This window comes from Berghia stephanieae, chromosome 13 (assembly GCF_034508935.2).
Source record: "Berghia stephanieae isolate SIO BIC M18660-M18661 chromosome 13, UCSD_Bste_1.3, whole genome shotgun sequence".
NCBI classification, from domain to species: domain Eukaryota; kingdom Metazoa; phylum Mollusca; class Gastropoda; order Nudibranchia; family Aeolidiidae; genus Berghia; species Berghia stephanieae.
In genome coordinates this window covers 20,153,172-20,170,398 of record NC_088372.1, presented here as the reverse complement: position 1 = coordinate 20,170,398, position 17,227 = coordinate 20,153,172, and the positions used below count along the sequence as shown (strand labels likewise).

The following is a 17,227-nucleotide window of genomic DNA, read 5'->3' as shown; positions in this document are numbered from 1 at the left end:
TTCATGCTGGCTAGAAGTTTTCATATGCCTTGTGATCAGAATGTGTAAAAGTCAAAACATGATCAAATGTATGTGTTTTTTTTTTCCTCTGGATACGCTTTATGCTCGCCGGAGAAATATTTCGTAAGGGCGTCCGCCATTGTTCCGATAGTTTAGAGCCAGTGTTACTAAGTTACCATGCGTCATTAGGAAGGAAGTTACACTACGACTATTGAATCCTATTAAGTGAGAATTATAAAAGTGGATGGCAAAAATATTATAACAAAGACCCTAGCGACGTCAACTTCATTCTATCTATAGTGTGTAACTGACAATAGAACGCTAGTCTATCGCAAAGTACTTCCCGCCAGGTCTAAGAGACCCAGCTACCCATTTACCATTGGGTAGACAGAGAGGTCAGAAACAAAATCCCGACCGCACCCGGGATTGATCTTGGTTCCTTTGCATGTGAAGTGAGTGCTCTACCAACTGAGCTATCGAGACCCACAGACTATATGTAGCAAAGGGTCTGAAAAGTATAGATAGAATGCGGTTGGCCAAGGAGTTACACATGCCATCCAGTAGACGGACCAACACACAAACTCTGTGAAACATGACTTTATAGTTGGTTAATACAGATAGTGAGAACAACCACAAACGCGGATGGCAAAAACAATAACAAAGGCCTGAGTGATGTCATCTGCATACTATCTATAGAAGGAAAAAGTCGAGACCTTCCTCGACTCCTGGCGCTGAGAGATCTGAGGTAAAAGTAAGAAGGCAGTAAAAAAAAAGCATATAAGATAATATTAAAATATTTAATAAAAAAGAATAAAAGACTCTCCGTTAATGGGTTAATAACAATTTTATTGCATCCATTTTCTTGTCATTTCAACAAGCACTTGTTTTCGGGTCCCCAGAAATCTTGTGTATGGCGTATCTTGTTTTCCTTTTTGTTTGCTTTTACTCGAGATGTCAACATCACCTATAGATAATATAATGATAATAATAATAATATTAATAATAATAATAATAATAATAATAATAATAATAATAATAATAATAATAATAATAATAATAATAATAATAATGCTAATAATAGTAATAATAATAATAATAATAATAATAAGTAATAATAATAATAATAATAATAATAATAATAATAATAATAATAATAATATCATCATCATCATCATCATCATCATCATCATCATCATCATCATCATCATCATCATCATCATCATCATCATCATAATTTTTCCCTGAGGCATCGCCGAGGCGTTCCATGAAGGATTGAAAAAGATAATTTTTAAAAAGACACCCCCTCTCATCCCCCCCCCTCCCTCCCCCCAATTAAAAAATAATAATTAAAAAAAATATAATCAAACAAAAAATTAAAAAGAATAAAAAACGAACCAAAAAACAAACAAAAATGGCCTGTCTGTAAAACTTAAGAGCGATTCTGAATTTTTCTTCTATTTTCTTTCTGCCTTTTCTGGCCAAATTGTTTAATGAATGCCCTCCTGGGTCAGGCAGTAAGCTGGTTAAAGCTCGTAACGATATCTTTTGTTTCATTTTCTGTACACTATTATTTTATCATTGTCAGAGGTCAAATCATTCCTTGGTTTAATCAATACTTACACTTCCTTGGGGCAGACACATCACTAATTCGTTGCGATTTCATTACCGACGTTCAGCACCACCTGCTCCACCAGCTGCGCCGGGTAACATGCTTTTGAGAGCATTTGCCAGTTTCATGACCTTGTCGGTGTATCCCTGGGTAAGAGCGGTAAATTCACGGGTGATTCCTTCAACAGGGCAGTGGGCGTTACAGTCAACCACGCACATGTGATGCCTCAAATTGCATGGGATAATCTGTGAAATAATAATTTTAAAAAATATGAATTCAATATCATATCGAAAATGAATAATAATAATATTGTTGAAATTGTATACAGTGATGTAATTCTGGAACATCAGACCCAAAGCAATTATACATTATAAATTACATTGGTTTAAATATATATATATATATATATATATATATATATATATATATAATATATATTATTATATATATATATATATATATATATATATATATATATATAGTTTTGCGAAGGGTCAAGTTTGAGAGTTTTTGCCAACATGAGGAGAAAGAGCGTAAGCTTATTCAAAAAAGGTTACAAAAGAATTCTAGTGGAAAATTATTTATTATTCTAGCAAATGGTTTTAGTGAGTTCACGATGCAGGTATATTAGTAAAACTTGGTCAGTGAATGATACGTTTGGGACAGTTTCGTGTTGAGTACTAATCAATCCATCTTTTCTCAATTGGTGTGGGGTTGTTTGTGCATGAGAGACTGACATTGATCAAAATAATATTATATCACAAAAGGCGCGGTTTAGCATTAATATTCAGGGATTTTAAACGTTTTGGGCTGAGTATGATTCGCTTTTGATTTTAGAGGGCCGGTTTTAAATTGACATGGGGTAGTCAAAATCAGTAGGATGAGTGGTTTGAAGGAATTGTAGGAATATTTTACAATAGGATATAAAATATAGTGTTTCTGATATAACCGGGATTTTACATTCTACTTTTTGACCCTCAAGGCTGCATTTCCCTAAGTCTTTAGACTTTCTGCAAGTAGCTGCAAGTTCAAACTTCCTACTAAGAACCTTTATTTTACGGACTTGGAAATATTCCATGTATATTGAAAATGGTCACTTAGACAAATTGACTTAACATTTGGATTGATTTTACAGATTTGAAATTAATGAAACTGACTGAATTATGACCATGTTATTTGATTTGGATTTCGAATTTATTACAACAAATAAAGCAGTAAGAAGTGAAACTTGGAATCTGGACTTTTATTTAAATGTATTGATGGTCTACATTTAATTATCATCACTGGCTCTTGAACTGTTTTGTCACTATTAATATCTACAACACAATGCAAAGGAAAATCATTAGCATCTCTTAAAACGCTACCATACGATCATAATAAGCAATATCTCTGTGCGACTCTGCAACAAAGGGTCATTTAAATCTATCTATATTTTCGGGCCAAAATTTGTATCAAGAGACGGCACTTCACTGGTTATTCGAACATAGATCTATTACAATAATAATATAGACTGACCTCGTCAGTGGGAACACCGTCACAGCTCTCAATGTTGATACACTTGGTCGTACATGCTTTGTAGCAACTGCACATGGCATCGCAGGCTCCTGCACACTGGGTGCTGAGGGCGTCACAGTCCGTTACCGAGGGAACATCGACGCAGGCTGCGTCCTGAGAATGGGAAAAGGGAGATGGGAGGAGGGGTGGGGGGGGGGGGGGGTGAATTAACAGGTGGAAATGGGAGCGATCTATAGATAGTATGCACTTAGCTAAGAAGCTCATAACATTGCCATCCGGAAGTATTACGGACCAACACACAAAACTGTGTGTATCCATGAACGTTTATAGTCGGGTTAATACAGTTCAGTGAGCATTACTCATAAACGCGGATGGCAAAAAACAATAACAAAGACCAGAGTGACGTCATCTTCGAACTATCTATAGTCATGTTTTCTTCCAACCGTCATTAATCACATGATTTGCTGCTGTCCAATGATTGGATATTTCTAAATAAATGTAAACACGGCTATGTAATGTAGTGGTAGGGCAATCGCTTTCGGATCGGAAGGCCCTGGGTTCGAGCCTTGCTCGACGCATTGGTCAGTCCTTGGAAAAGGCTCTTTACTCACATTATCTCACCGTACTCAAGTGTTATATGAGTTCCTGGCCGTTAACAGCGTTGTCACTGTCGACAAAAAATGTCACATCGCCTAACTGACGTCATATCTCGTTCTCCATGTTTCGTTTTGCTGTTGGTCAGTTTAACCTTGTAAAGCGCTTTGAACATTTTAGTGGATTATTTATGTGCGTATTAAAGCTCAATTTAAAACAAACACGCTGCTTTGTTTATGAACGTTGTAAACAGATCCACTGGTCAAGCTGAAGAAAAGGGCCTTTGATCTTGTGATGTTAATTTTTTTTTTTTTAATGTGTGAACACTATGTCTAGGTCAATTTGAGCACAATTTGAGTTGTGATCAATGACCTCGAGCACATGGAAAGGTAAATTGAAGCAATTTAAGATTAGCGCCTTCACATCCAAGTTAATCGTGCTCTGCGGCGCTTTACACAATAAAAAGAAAACAAATTTTAAAAAGAGCACTTCCTAATAAGCATGGATACAGAATAAAAACACGCTCTTCAAAAATTTCCTGAAAGATTATAGATTTTCACAGGACTTTGTTAGAGGACGGAGTGCGTTCCATAGGCGTGGAGCAATGAATGAAAAGGCTTTTTTAAATGTTTGTTTTTTTCTTTTTGTACTAAAAGTGGATTTTGAGGTAGTAACCTTTAGAAATAAAAAAAGAAGTTGATATAAAACAAAAAAAATTAGGTTTGTGTCCGTAAAAAAAGTCAATTTCTACCATTCGGCGTCCTGGTATAATAAAATGGCTCTGAAACGATGGGTTACAAGTGTGACATGCTATTATATACTGTAAAATTGAATTTAAGCTTCAATTTAGTATACGAAAACAGATAAAATGCACGTTTCGGGTTTCCCCTTTTTCAACAAAACACGATAAATGAAACACTACAGACGAATGAGATGATGTCGTAGTGGCGTTGTTAGGATGAATAAACAAAAACAATGATGATTCATTATGTAACCCTTTTAAATAAAGTAATAGTTTTAGGATGGACTGGTTGCACATTTCCAATGAGTTTGGAATCGGGTGAGTAGAAGGTGCGATGTCAAGACTTTTCTGCCCTTTTTGAGTTAACATGTAAGGGAATTGCACAAAGGTCCAAAGCTGTTCTCGCCACACTCAATTATATGATTCGTGATAACTAACTAACAAACAAACAACAACAACAACAACAATAAAAACAACAACAAAAACAAAATCAACAACAACCACCACAACAAGAACAACCACCACAACAAGAACAACACAACAACAACAACAAAAACAAAACAACAACAAAACAAACAACAAACAACAACAACCAACACAACAAAAACAACCACCACAACAAGAACAACAACAACAACAACAACAACAACAACAACCACAACAACAACAATAAAAACAACAACAAAAAATACATCGACCACAAACGGATGAATACTGGGCAAAGTACTGACTTCAGCTGCACAGGAAGTAGGACAAGTTGTGGTACATGTAGCAGATGGGCTGGTCTCTGTCAACAACAACCAAATTGTGTCGGTAATACTTTTAGGGTCACTGTCCCCCTCGGCTAAACTGGCGCTGGCACACAGCAAAAATGTGAAGATGAACATGAATTCTGAGGGAAGAAAGTCATTCTTTGTTATTGCTTTTAGATAATAGACGTGATGATTGGTTTTTTTTTTCACAAAAATTATATCAATCAGACTAGAAATGTTAAAGGTTAAACATAGTTCTGTGTGTTGGTATGTTATATCCGGCTGGTGGATGTTGTGAGTATTTTACCTGAATGCATAGTATTAATGAAATGTAAGTTTTAAAATTTTGATTTCTTTTTTTTTTGTGTGTGTGTGCGTGTGGGGGGTGGGTTGTATATCACACTCGACTAGTGTGCGAATGGGTACCCGGGCTGTAGTTACAGTAATATTAATTGCACGTGTTAAATTGACTACTAATCATGTCAAGTGTGTAAGAAACGAATAGTGCAACTCACAGGCTTTCAATATAAGGACATGTCGAATCGTATAACTTCTGTATGTAAAATTTGCAAGACATGGCTTGAGGTTCGAACATTTAATTTAAAAACATGACGTCAACTTCGTTTTGTCTATGCAGATTTCATACTTTTGACAATAATATAGATAGTATGCACTTGGCTAAGAAGCTCATAACATTGCCATCCGAAAGTATAACGGACCAACACACAAAACGGTGTGTATCCATGAACGTTTATAGTCAGGTTAATACAGTTCAGTGAGCATTACTTATAAACGCGGATAGCAAAAAACAATAACAAAGACCTGAGTGACGTCATCTTCGAACTATCTATATTTGATTTTTAGCATAAATATCACTTTGACATCTTACCGTTTGGAGAATTTGGGTCACGAATGTATATATTTATTTCATTTGCTAAATTAAGGGTTTTAACTCACCAAGTTAAGAATTTCTTTTTTCTCTTTAGTTTGTTTGATTTGAAAATTTATACTTACTATGGCAGAGCTGTTTACTTGAAATGTAAAAAAAATTCGTAGTTTACAAGGGTAAAAAAGGGAAATCCACTTTAGATAGCTCTAGAAATAAATAATGTGCCCTCAGCATGATCCACATAAATGCCTTTAACTCCTGAATATTAGTTCTAAGGAATAAAACTTTCCTGTTCAACGAGATTTTTTGAGTCAAAGGAGAATGCAGTTCTGTATCTGGGGCCAAAATTCGCATTTCTACGAATTTTTCATAGTACTAGGCACGTCTTATTTTGGTTAATGAATATAAAGACTGACTGATAAGTCGATTAGAAGTCGTTAAAATGAGATACATTATGGATTTGAGCATAACCATCGTTAACGTATAGCCTGACACTAGAACCCATTAGGACTTATAGTTTGACTTCATATTCTAGATTTGTGCAGCGTTTAGTTGTCGTTAGTAGTGCTCAAGGAAACAAGTTATTTCATTGATTGAACTATTGAATACAACTCAGGATTTGTTTTCTTTTGTAGCCAAAGACTTGTTTTTTTCGACGTAATTTTTTGGCGGGCTAAAAGTTATCGATGGCTACGGTTTGAGCCGATGTGTACATAATATTTTTAAAACAATTTAAAAAAATTATTTGACAAAAACAACAAGCAAGGAATGGATACATACTGGCCATCGCTGTACTGTTGATGTGATGACACACTCGAACGTTCCACTGCTGAATACTCTCAAAAACTTGTGATGACCAAATAGCTATCCCCCCTTTATATAGATAGAACTTTTCAGATTCACAACGAAAAGAAATTGATCAGCATATTATTATTATTCGTAGCACCCCTGTAGTTGTGTCACCCTGTGGTCACCCCGTGTGGACGATTATTGAGCATGCTGATTTAATGAGGAGCACAATGACGTAGAAGAGAAGTGCTCAAATGCGTAGCGAAAATCATTTGAATCCATGAATACAGGTTTATGCTTGATTAAACAGAAATAGACTCCACTTTCCGATTAACTGATAACATAATATTTGCTTTTTTGACAATAAATTTTGCATTGCATAATATTCCAGATATCCTACATCATACTGAATGTCACTCCGCTATGAGTGCCTAGTTGAGTCCTTTGAATAGGCTTTGCACTCACCGTACTCAAATGAAAAATGAGTACCTTGCGGTAAACAGCGTTGTTTCTGTCGGAAAATATTATACTTTTTCCTAACGGGCGTCATGTATTTTCCTTCATGTTAAGAGTTGCTGTGGCCAGGGAGACTTGTAAAGGCTCTGAAGAGGATTAATAGATGTTGTATTATATATTGAGCTTTTGAGATTTTTTATACAGCGCAAAATCCACTAAACGTGCTCAAAGCGCTTTACAAGGGTCCTTAGCCAAAAGCAACACTTAATATGTAGGATGAGAAATGACGCCTGTTAGGCAATTTTACAATCTTTGTAGGACAGAGACAACGCTGTTAAAGGCCAGGTACTCATTTTACACCTGAGTACGGTGAGAGAATGTGAGTAAAGAGCCTTTTCCAAGGACTCAACTATGTGCCGAGCGAGGCTCGAACCCAGAACCTTCGGATCTGAAAGCGAGTGTCATACCACAAGACCACATAGCCGTCTCTTAAAGTGATGACAACTAGTGGTGCTAGAGCTGTGACAATGTGTATAAATTACCTCTTTACTTCCTACAATTAAGAATGGCCTCGCTCTTATGGTCACGGTACCATTGATATAACAACAAAAATAGAGCATTCGATACAAAAAATAATGCCCCGTGCGTATCTTGTATTTTTAAAAAAAGAAGAAAAAAAAGATAAAATTCCATTTATTCATCCCATAGGGGAAATTTGTCTCAAGGGTCAATTCCGAGGGAAGTCTGAAATAACCAAGGCGTCCGCCGCAGTGCAGCGCCGCAAATTGAGCTAGATCGAGTGATGACTTGCTCAAGGCCACACAACGCACGTACCTTTCAGGTACGAAGCAAAGATCGTAGCGCTGAGCTGACATAATATATTAACCCTCTCCTTACCACCTAGAGCAAAATCGTCACATTTGTTACGACACAATATAATTTTTTATTTATTCAGATTTATATTCTATATCACAATTATCTTTATTTAATTTATAAGAACATAAAGTTGTTTTGTAGAGTACTTGTTTGAGTTTTAAAAATTCATTTTTCTGCTGGGTAAGCCTGCCATTTTGGGGAAAATACTGAAAACGATCAGTAATGAGAGAGTTAATCTGACACAGAATAATGAATAAAATCAAAACTTTCCAATTTACAAAAGCAGGTATATGTAAATGTTGCTGCTCGAAGCTCGAAGAAATAAATAATAGTGTGATAAATTAATAATTAATACAAACAGATAAATGAACGTTGGCCGTTTATAAAAAACAGAACCACAACAAAAGAGGTATGCGTAGTGATGAATAAACAAACATGTTGGCAGTAATAAAATGATTCGAATACTCCTGATATGATGAATTACGATAAAAAACGAACAACACGGTAGAGATTAATAATCTATCATTATAAATGAGCCGTGGCTGCAGGCGACTCAAATTACTGTGGGCGACGGATTATTCTCACCTTTTAATCGAATCCCGTGGATATTCCTGCTATTACATTACAATAAGTGTTTCAGCGATTCTGGGGAGCACTGCGGGGTACCACAACGTGCTGACTCGTTTAGGATGAACACCGAGGCGACGTGGTCAAAGCATCCTTTATAAAGGACCATGACTTGCTCAGAATTCGAGCATCCAAGATAAAGACATCCAGCATAGACTATCTTTTATTTTTGATTCCCTTTTTTGGAGTTTTCGAGTAAAGTTCTCAACAACCAAAAAATATGGCCAGTAAGTAATTCTCGTAAACTCTCTCTCTCTCTCTCTCTCTCTCTCTCTCTCTCTCTCTCTCTCTCTCTCACTCTCTCTCTTTCTTTCTCTCTCTATGTGTCTATCTCTCTCTTATTATTATATTATATATATATATATATATATATATATAATATATATATATATATATTATATAATATATATATATATATATATATTATATATATAATTATATATATATATATAAATATAATAATATATATATAACTCTTCTTATAAAAATAATTCATTACAATATTAATTTATACTTTTTAAGTCACTTAAGAATTTATAAAATGTGACACATCGTCTAAAATCTGAGATGATTTGGGATAAACCGAGTGCCATAAAAATGGATTTAGGGTATACGTTATATTTTAATAGTATGACATTTTAGTTTTTATCACCTTAATAATCTTTATTTTGTGTTCCACAAAGCATAAACAGAAACATAAACCAGTTATCTTATTTTCAATTATAAATTCACTTTTTACCTTATTAAAGGCATAGTATATAGTAGCACCGTTTCAAGGCGATGCATTGAACATTAGTCTATTCCAAGATTTCCACGAGCTAAAACGAGTGGTTATAACCAAATAAATGTGATTTAATCTTATTATTGCACCCCTTATGATCCAAAACCTTTCATAAATCAATGAAGTTATAAAATAAAGGAAAAAAGAATACAAAATATATGAATTATATTGAATATGCCAACTAGAATATTAGGCTGTCATCTGCATCTTTTTCGCCTTGATCTCATGAGCGTGGGTTACAGGGCCCAGGGCTGGGTTTTACTCTCTCTCTCTCTCTCTCTCTCTCTCTCTCCTCTATCTCTCTCTCTCCTCTCTCTCTCTCTCTCTCTCTCTCTCTCTCTCTCTCTCTCTCTCTCTCTCTCTCTATCTCTATCTAGTTATTTACGTAATCACTTTTTTTGTGCGCGGTTCATATACCACGATTGATGACTCATGATCGTGTATTTAGTGATTGTTAATGCATGCTATCGTTACAAAGGATATGATTGTACAAACCCCCCCAAAAATGAATGATATTGCTGATTTGTAAGCTTCATACACAATTTGGATGTCCTGCGTCATAAAAAACATTATTGACAAAGTTCATTGGAGCCTTTTAAAAGAAATAATTCAAATTATTCAATTTTTTTTTACAATTTCATATGAAACACTTGAATTTTGTGCTGAACGAAATTGGTCTGAACTTTATTTTTTTTTTAAAATAAGAAAATGTGAACAACTACGTTTTGAAAAAAAATATGGAATTGCCTTTTAGTCATTAAAACCGTCAAAGTGATGGGGTGTCTTAACTTTATATTTAGCATTTTAACTTAAGTATTTATCGAGCGCAATAACCCCTAAACTCGCTTTAAAAGGGATCCTAAGCAGACAGCAATATTAACATGTAAAACGAGACACGACGCTGCTTGTTAGCCGATAATGCAATATATTAATTTGTCTGAGACAGACAGCGCTGTAAATGTCCAGGTACTCATACGGTGTGAGAATGTGAGGAAAGAAACTTTTCCAAGGACACAATTATGCGCTATGAGACCGAATCGAACTCTGGTCCTTCTGATGCGAAAGCGAGTGTCATAACACTAAACCACATAGCCGCACTATCAAAAGTGGCTAAGTCACATCCAGGCAGATTTTCTTGGCATTTTAGGACTCCTTGGAATCAGCAAAAATAGTTCGGAACTCTTGAAACATTCACAGTATTGTTTTATTGATGTTATGCGTCATGTAAAATACTCAAAACTTCCGCCAGCCGGAGATAACGTACAAACACACATTTTGTGTAATCTTGAACATGTATTGTTAGATTGATATAATTTAGTTAAATGTAATCATGAAACATGGCTGTCTAAAAACAATAACCAAGAGCTGAATGATGTCACTTTCGTTCCTTCTATAAGGAAGAGAAATTAATTATATTTCCTTTCAGACTCACCAAACATGTTTTAAAAAATCAAACCAAAAAAATAAGTTATCTCCAAATGATGAAAAAGAGACCTAACAGGTTTTTAAATCAATCGCTTCAGTAATGGTGTGTTTTCTTTCTTTATTTCACCCAGACCTGTTCTACATCACCGTTACATCGTTGTGCCTTGGCGTGTTAAAACAATATCTTCAGTAATGTTGTCTGTTCTTTCTTTACTTCACACAGACCTGTTCTACATCACCGTTACATTGTTATGCCTTGGTGTGGTATTCGCCGACGATGCCTCAAACCCAGTTACTCAAGTCGAAGGAACAGCCAAAAAACTCATCTCTCAATATAACATGGTTGCAATGTGCCCAGCTACGTGTGCAGGATGGTGTAAACTCATGGTAAGTACTTTGAACTGGATAGATTCTATAGATAGTTCGAAGATGACGTCACTCAGGTCTTTTTTTATTGGTTTTTTTTTTTGCCATCCGCGATTATGCGTAATGCTCAAGTAGTAACCTGACTATAAACGTTCATGGATACACACAGTTTTGTGTGTTGGTCCGTTATACTTCCGGATGGCATTGTTATGAGCTTCTTAGCCAAGCGCATACTATCTATACTCTTAGTTAAAATACTCATAACAATCACCAGACGGATTTAATTTACCAACACACAAAACTCTGTGTATAACCTTATACGTATATAATCTAATTCACACAATTGAGTGAGAATTCTCATTTAAAAAACTGGCTAAAACAATAACAAAAAGGGGAGTAACGTCAATTTCGTTCTTTCTATAGATGCTGTGCGCTTGGCTAAGAAGCTCGAAACATTGCCATCCGGAAATAAATCTGACCAACAAACAAAACTATGTGTAACCTTGGACGTTTATAGTCAGGTCAATACAGTTTAGTGAGAGTTACTCATAAACATAGTTGGCAAAAAAAAAAAACAAAAAAAAAACAATAACAAAGACATGAGTGTAATCAACTTCGTTCTATCTATATATTAATAGTAACAGTGCCCAATTTGTCTTAGGCGGATCACGTGATTGAATTGACCACGGAGAGTAACTCTTTTTGTCTGAAGAGTAAACAAAGAAGGCTATGCCTTTGGTATATTTTTCTTCGTTTTGATTAAAAATTGATCGGTCAGCCTCAATCGGTTGTAAAATAACTATCGGACCTGTAACAATGCTCGATGGAAAAAAAAGACTGTAATAACCGGTTTTAAATCTCGTCCTACTTGTTAAACATCGATGTCCGCTTGAAACCCTTGTAAAAGCGCTTTGAGCACATTTAGAGGATTATGTCATTTATTTAATGAATCAAAATATCCCATATCAAATTAAGTCCCTTGGATGGTGGACAAAGAATAATAACAGAGACCTTACCACACGAGACTAGTACATATATTATATCAGTGCTGTGGTTAGTTTTTTTAAATGACTTGTTTGATTTTGAAAGAGGTTTTTTTTTCCTCGTAGAAATTATCAACGCCCCCCCCCCCCAAAAAAAAAGTGTTTACGACATGTGTGCTGTCCTCTTTTAATTGTATTCACTCTGTTGGACACAACTAAAGATCAGCATCTTTGATAAACGCATTTATTTATCTAATTGATGCTATCTATTTCGTAAAAATACTCACGACATCCGCCAGCTGGATCAAACTTACCAACACAAACTGAATATGACCCTTTACTATTGATGTCCTTAACGTTTATAGTCGAATTTATGCAATTTACGGAGATATAATCATAAAAATGGCTTGCTAGAAACAGTAACAAAAAGCTGAGAGACTCAATTCCGTTCTTTCTATAAACAGTTTGAAGATGACGTCACTCAGGTCATTGTTATTGTTTTTTGCCATCCGCGTTTAGGAATACTTCTCACTAAACTGTATTAACCAGACTATAAACCATCATGGTTACACACAGTTTTCTGTGTTGGCCAGTTATTCTTCCGGATGGCAATGTTGTGAACTTCTTAGCCAAGTGCATACTATCTATAAAAACCAATGTCCGCTTTTTCCTTCTATTTTTTACTTTTCATTCTCTTATCTTGTCTGATTTCAGGATGCAACTTGTTTGAGAAACTGTGAGAAGAGCAATGCAGCTTGTGCAGCTACCTGCACCACTCTTTGTGGATGTTTCGACAAGTGCAACAACAACTGTGATGCTGCCGAATCATGTGATGGATTGTCTCCAGCAGAAGTAAATATATAAATAATAATAATAATAATAATAATAATAAATAATAATAATAATAATAATAATAATAATAATAATAATAATAATAATAATAATAATAATAATAATAATAATAATATAATAATAATAATAATAATAACAATAAAATAATAATAATAATAATAATAATAATAATAATAATAATAATAATAATAATAATAATAATATATAATAATAATAATAAAATATATGATAATAATAATAATAATAATAATAATAATAATAATAATAATAATATATAATATATAATAATAATAATAACAATAAAATAATAATAATAATAATATAATAATAATAATAATAATAATTAATAATAATAATAATAATGCTGAAAACTTATATAGCGCTAAAACTCCGAGACACCAGACTCTAAGCGCTGAAATAAAAAAATATTGTCATAAGCAGTTTGACTGTGGTCTTGTGGAATGTCACTCGCCTTCGGATCGAAAGGTCATGGGTTCGAGCCTCACTCGGCGCATAGTTGAGTCCTTGGAAAATGATCTTTACTCACTCACATTCTCTCATCGTACATGGGTGTATAATGGATACCGGTCCGTTAATAGCGTTCTCTGTCGGAAAAAAGTAATATACCAAAATAGTTATGACACCTTATGATTCAATATATAAACAATTTATTATTAGTCTTTAAAAAAAACTAGTTGCATACAAACTAGACTTCTAATGACTTTGGAACCAGAAGCGATTAAGATGGGACCCTCATGACTTGCCTGCCCTATTCGTTCCATTTTCCCCATATTGTTCACTCCGAAATAATACAATTTGGAGGAAACGGGTCACTTATTCCAGTTATATGAAAAGGGATTAGTTCTTATTGATGCTATGCGTTTAGGTAAAATACTCACAACACCCACTAGCCAAATGAAACATCAACTCACAAAACTGTGTGTAACCTTTAACGTTTATAGTCTGATTGATGTATACGAGTACGTGAATATATGAATCACTACCAAAATGTCTAAAAACAATAACAAAGAGCTGAGTGACTTCAACTTCGTTCCTTCTATATTATGATAATTTCAGGCTGCTGGCTGTCGGGCTCGGAACCTGAGCTGTAAATCTGAGTGTCTGCCCCAGTGTCCCTTGGATTTCTTCCCCAAGCATTACATGGGAGAGCTCAAGGACTTTGACAACTCAGTTGGAGCCATGTTGCAAAAGGTTTACCAACAAATGATTGATCTGGAGAGTAGGCCATGAAAACATTGTCCAGAAGTCTCTCTCTTGAAATGAGGCAAGAACGCCATATTTGTTTTCATTAATATATTAGGTAAAACGCGATGTGCAGGTCTGCTAACCGAACGCAATTGGATTCAATAGTCTGATGTCACGTCGCCCAGCAACAGCGAGCAGCGTGGTTCTAAACAAAGAAAATTGGTACTTTTTATTCTTCATGCTGGCTAGAACTTTCCATATGTCATGTGATCAGAATGTATAAAAGTCAAAACATGATCAGATTTATAGTGGGTTTTTTTCTGCTATGGATACACTTTTATGCTCGTCGTAGAAGTATTTCATAAGGCCTTCCGCCATTATTCCGATGGTTTAGAAACAGTTACTAAGTTACTATGCGTCATTACGAGGGAAGCGACGTCACGACTGTTGAACGCCATTACGGCTTGATTTAACATTGTTAATATATTGCGTTGGTTTGAGATTACTTCCATTACACCAATGAGCCCATAACAATTCGGGTTATCAGACCTGCATTTATGAAAACGCCAGTAAGAAGCCAATAGGAGTGAATCCTATGAATGTCTTTGCTAAAAGCAAAGTGATGCTAAGCCGCTAGAATCTGTGGACTGCAAAAAGTAATATACAAAAATATTATATCTAGCACGTTCGAAAAAAAAATAAATACCAAATATTGACCCTTTCGGGCTCAAAATCCTTCTTCATAAAATAAGATTTTGGATAAACATAATATATTATCTACATGTTATAAATTGAGTTTTACAAGCTTAGTTAATTTTTAAATAATATTTTCTTATTTGTAAAACATCATTTGAGCTTGTTCTGCCTTATAAACACATGAACTTAATTCCCTTCTTCTTCTTCTTCTTCTTCTTCTTCTTCTTCTTCTTCTTCTTCTTCTTCTTCTTCTTCTTCTTCTTCTTCTTCTTCTTCTTCTTCTTCTTCTTCTTCTTCTTCTTCTTCTTCTTCTTCTTCTTCTTTCTTCTTCTTCTTCTTTCTTCTTTCTTTTCTTCTTCTTCTTCTTCTTCTTTCTTCTTCTTCTTCTTCTTCTTCTTCTTCTTCTTCTTCTTCTTCTTCTTCTTCTTCTTCTTCTTCTTCTTCTTCTTCTTCTTCTTCTTCTTCTTCTTCTTCTTCTTCTTTCTTCTTCTTCTTCTTCTTCTTCTTCTTCTTCTTCTTCTTCTTCTTCTTCTTCTTCTTCTTCTTCTTCTTCTTCTTCTTCTTCTTCTTCTTCTTCTTCTTCTTCTTCTTCTTCTTCTTCTTCTTCTTCTTCTTCTTCTTCTTCTTCTTCTTTTTCCTCTTCTACTTCTTCTTCTACTACTACCACTACTTCTACTACTACTACTACTACTACTACTACTACTACGACTTCTACTACTTCTTCTACTACTACTACTACTACTATACTATTACTACTACTGCTGCTACTAGTTCTACTAATACTACTCCTACTACAACTACAACTACTACTACTACTACTACTACTACTACTACTACTACTACTACTACTACTACTACTTCTACTACTACTACTATACTACTACTACTACTACGACTACTACTACTACTACTACTACTACTACTACTACTACTACTACTACTACTACTACTATTACTACTTTTTCTTCTTCTTCTTCTTCTTCTTCTCCTCCTCCCTCTCATCATCATCATCGTCATCATCATCATCATCATCATCACCATCATCGTCATCATCATCATCATCATCATCACCATCATCATCATCATCATCATCATCATCATCTTCAAGACCATCATCAGCAGCACCATCCGCATCAATATTATCATCATTGCCATTATCATAACCTTATCCTAGATAATGAAATTAATCGATTATTTGTATTGCATATCGGAAATGAAAAGAACATTGATTTAAGAATTAAATATTTTATAATTTATATCTCCTTTGTTCCTAGGTGAAGATACTGCTCCATACCTAGAGTCAGAAGAACGACGATATCACAGTACAATGTCACACATGTAATAAATCGATAGATTTCTCTAAAGTAAAGATTTGCTTTCGTTTTTATTTTTCTTTCTATCCTGCTTCTTGACAATATCAAACCTATCTCAGCGTGGCTCAGCGGTACAGTCTTTAGATCGACCCGAAAGATACCAAGTTCGATCACCCGCCGCTGCGCTGTATGACCTTGAGCAAGTCACATCGCCCTAGGACAATTTGGGGCGCTGCACTGTGACTGACGCCTGGGCTATTCCAGTAGTATCCCTTGGAATAGACCCTAGATACAAATTCCCCCTATGGAATGAATAAAGGGAATTTTATATATTCTTTTGTTTTATTTATTTGTGTGGCTATGTGGTCTAGTGGCATGACACTCGCTTTCGGATCGGAAGGTCCTGGGTTCGAGCCTCGCGCTCGGCGCATAGTTGAGTCCTTGGAAAAGGCTTTTTACTCACATTCTCTCACCGTACTCATGTGTAAAATGAGTACATGGCCGTTAACAGCGTTGTCTTTGTCCGAAAAATTGTAATATCGCTTGACAGGCGTCCTGTCCCGTCCTACATGTTAAATGTTGTTGTTGACCAGGGACCCCTTGTAAAGCGCTTTGAGCAAATTTAGTGGATATTGCGCCATAAAAAGCTCAATTTTTTTTTATGTTTTAATTTGATACTTGATACATCCTGCACAAGAATAGGTATAATGTGACCCATCGTCTCTGAACAGTATTTTGTTAGGTGAAACTCAACAC

At 35.1% G+C, this 17,227-nt stretch overlaps 2 protein-coding genes across 2 annotated transcripts; one reads left to right on the top strand and one right to left on the bottom strand.

The window, feature by feature from the left end:
• Positions 1 to 825: 825 nt before the first annotated feature.
• On the bottom strand, positions 826 to 6,968 carry LOC144958787 (uncharacterized). The gene is made up of 5 exons (XM_078890991.1): positions 6,882 to 6,968; positions 5,192 to 5,352; positions 3,125 to 3,277; positions 1,621 to 1,854; positions 826 to 964 (listed from the first exon to the last, which is right to left on the bottom strand). The coding sequence occupies exons 1-4, from the start codon at positions 6,886 to 6,888 to the stop codon at positions 1,663 to 1,665; spliced, it is 513 nt and encodes a 170-aa protein (XP_078747117.1). The 5' UTR covers positions 6,889 to 6,968; the 3' UTR covers positions 826 to 964; positions 1,621 to 1,662.
• A 2,006-nt stretch (positions 6,969 to 8,974) lies between these two features.
• On the top strand, positions 8,975 to 16,527 carry LOC144958811 (uncharacterized). Its single transcript, XM_078891025.1, has 5 exons — positions 8,975 to 9,076; positions 11,279 to 11,442; positions 13,119 to 13,256; positions 14,334 to 14,541; positions 16,433 to 16,527. Exons 1-4 carry the CDS (start codon positions 9,070 to 9,072, stop codon positions 14,505 to 14,507), a joined length of 483 nt encoding a protein of 160 aa, XP_078747151.1. The 5' UTR covers positions 8,975 to 9,069; the 3' UTR covers positions 14,508 to 14,541; positions 16,433 to 16,527.
• The last annotated feature ends 700 nt before the right edge of the window (positions 16,528 to 17,227 follow it).

Bases quoted from the DNA above. Each gene is read 5' to 3' on its own strand.
- LOC144958787 (XM_078890991.1), bottom strand. The intron at 3,278-5,191 runs GTCAGTACTTTG...TCCCATTCTCAG, and splicing joins CTACTTCCTGTGCAGCTGAA to GACGCAGCCTGCGTCGATGT. The intron at 1,855-3,124 runs GTCAGTCTATAT...ATTATTTCACAG, and splicing joins ACGGTGTTCCCACTGACGAG to ATTATCCCATGCAATTTGAG.
- LOC144958811 (XM_078891025.1), top strand. The intron at 11,443-13,118 runs GTAAGTACTTTG...GTCTGATTTCAG, and splicing joins CAGGATGGTGTAAACTCATG to GATGCAACTTGTTTGAGAAA. The intron at 13,257-14,333 runs GTAAATATATAA...TGATAATTTCAG, and splicing joins ATGGATTGTCTCCAGCAGAA to GCTGCTGGCTGTCGGGCTCG.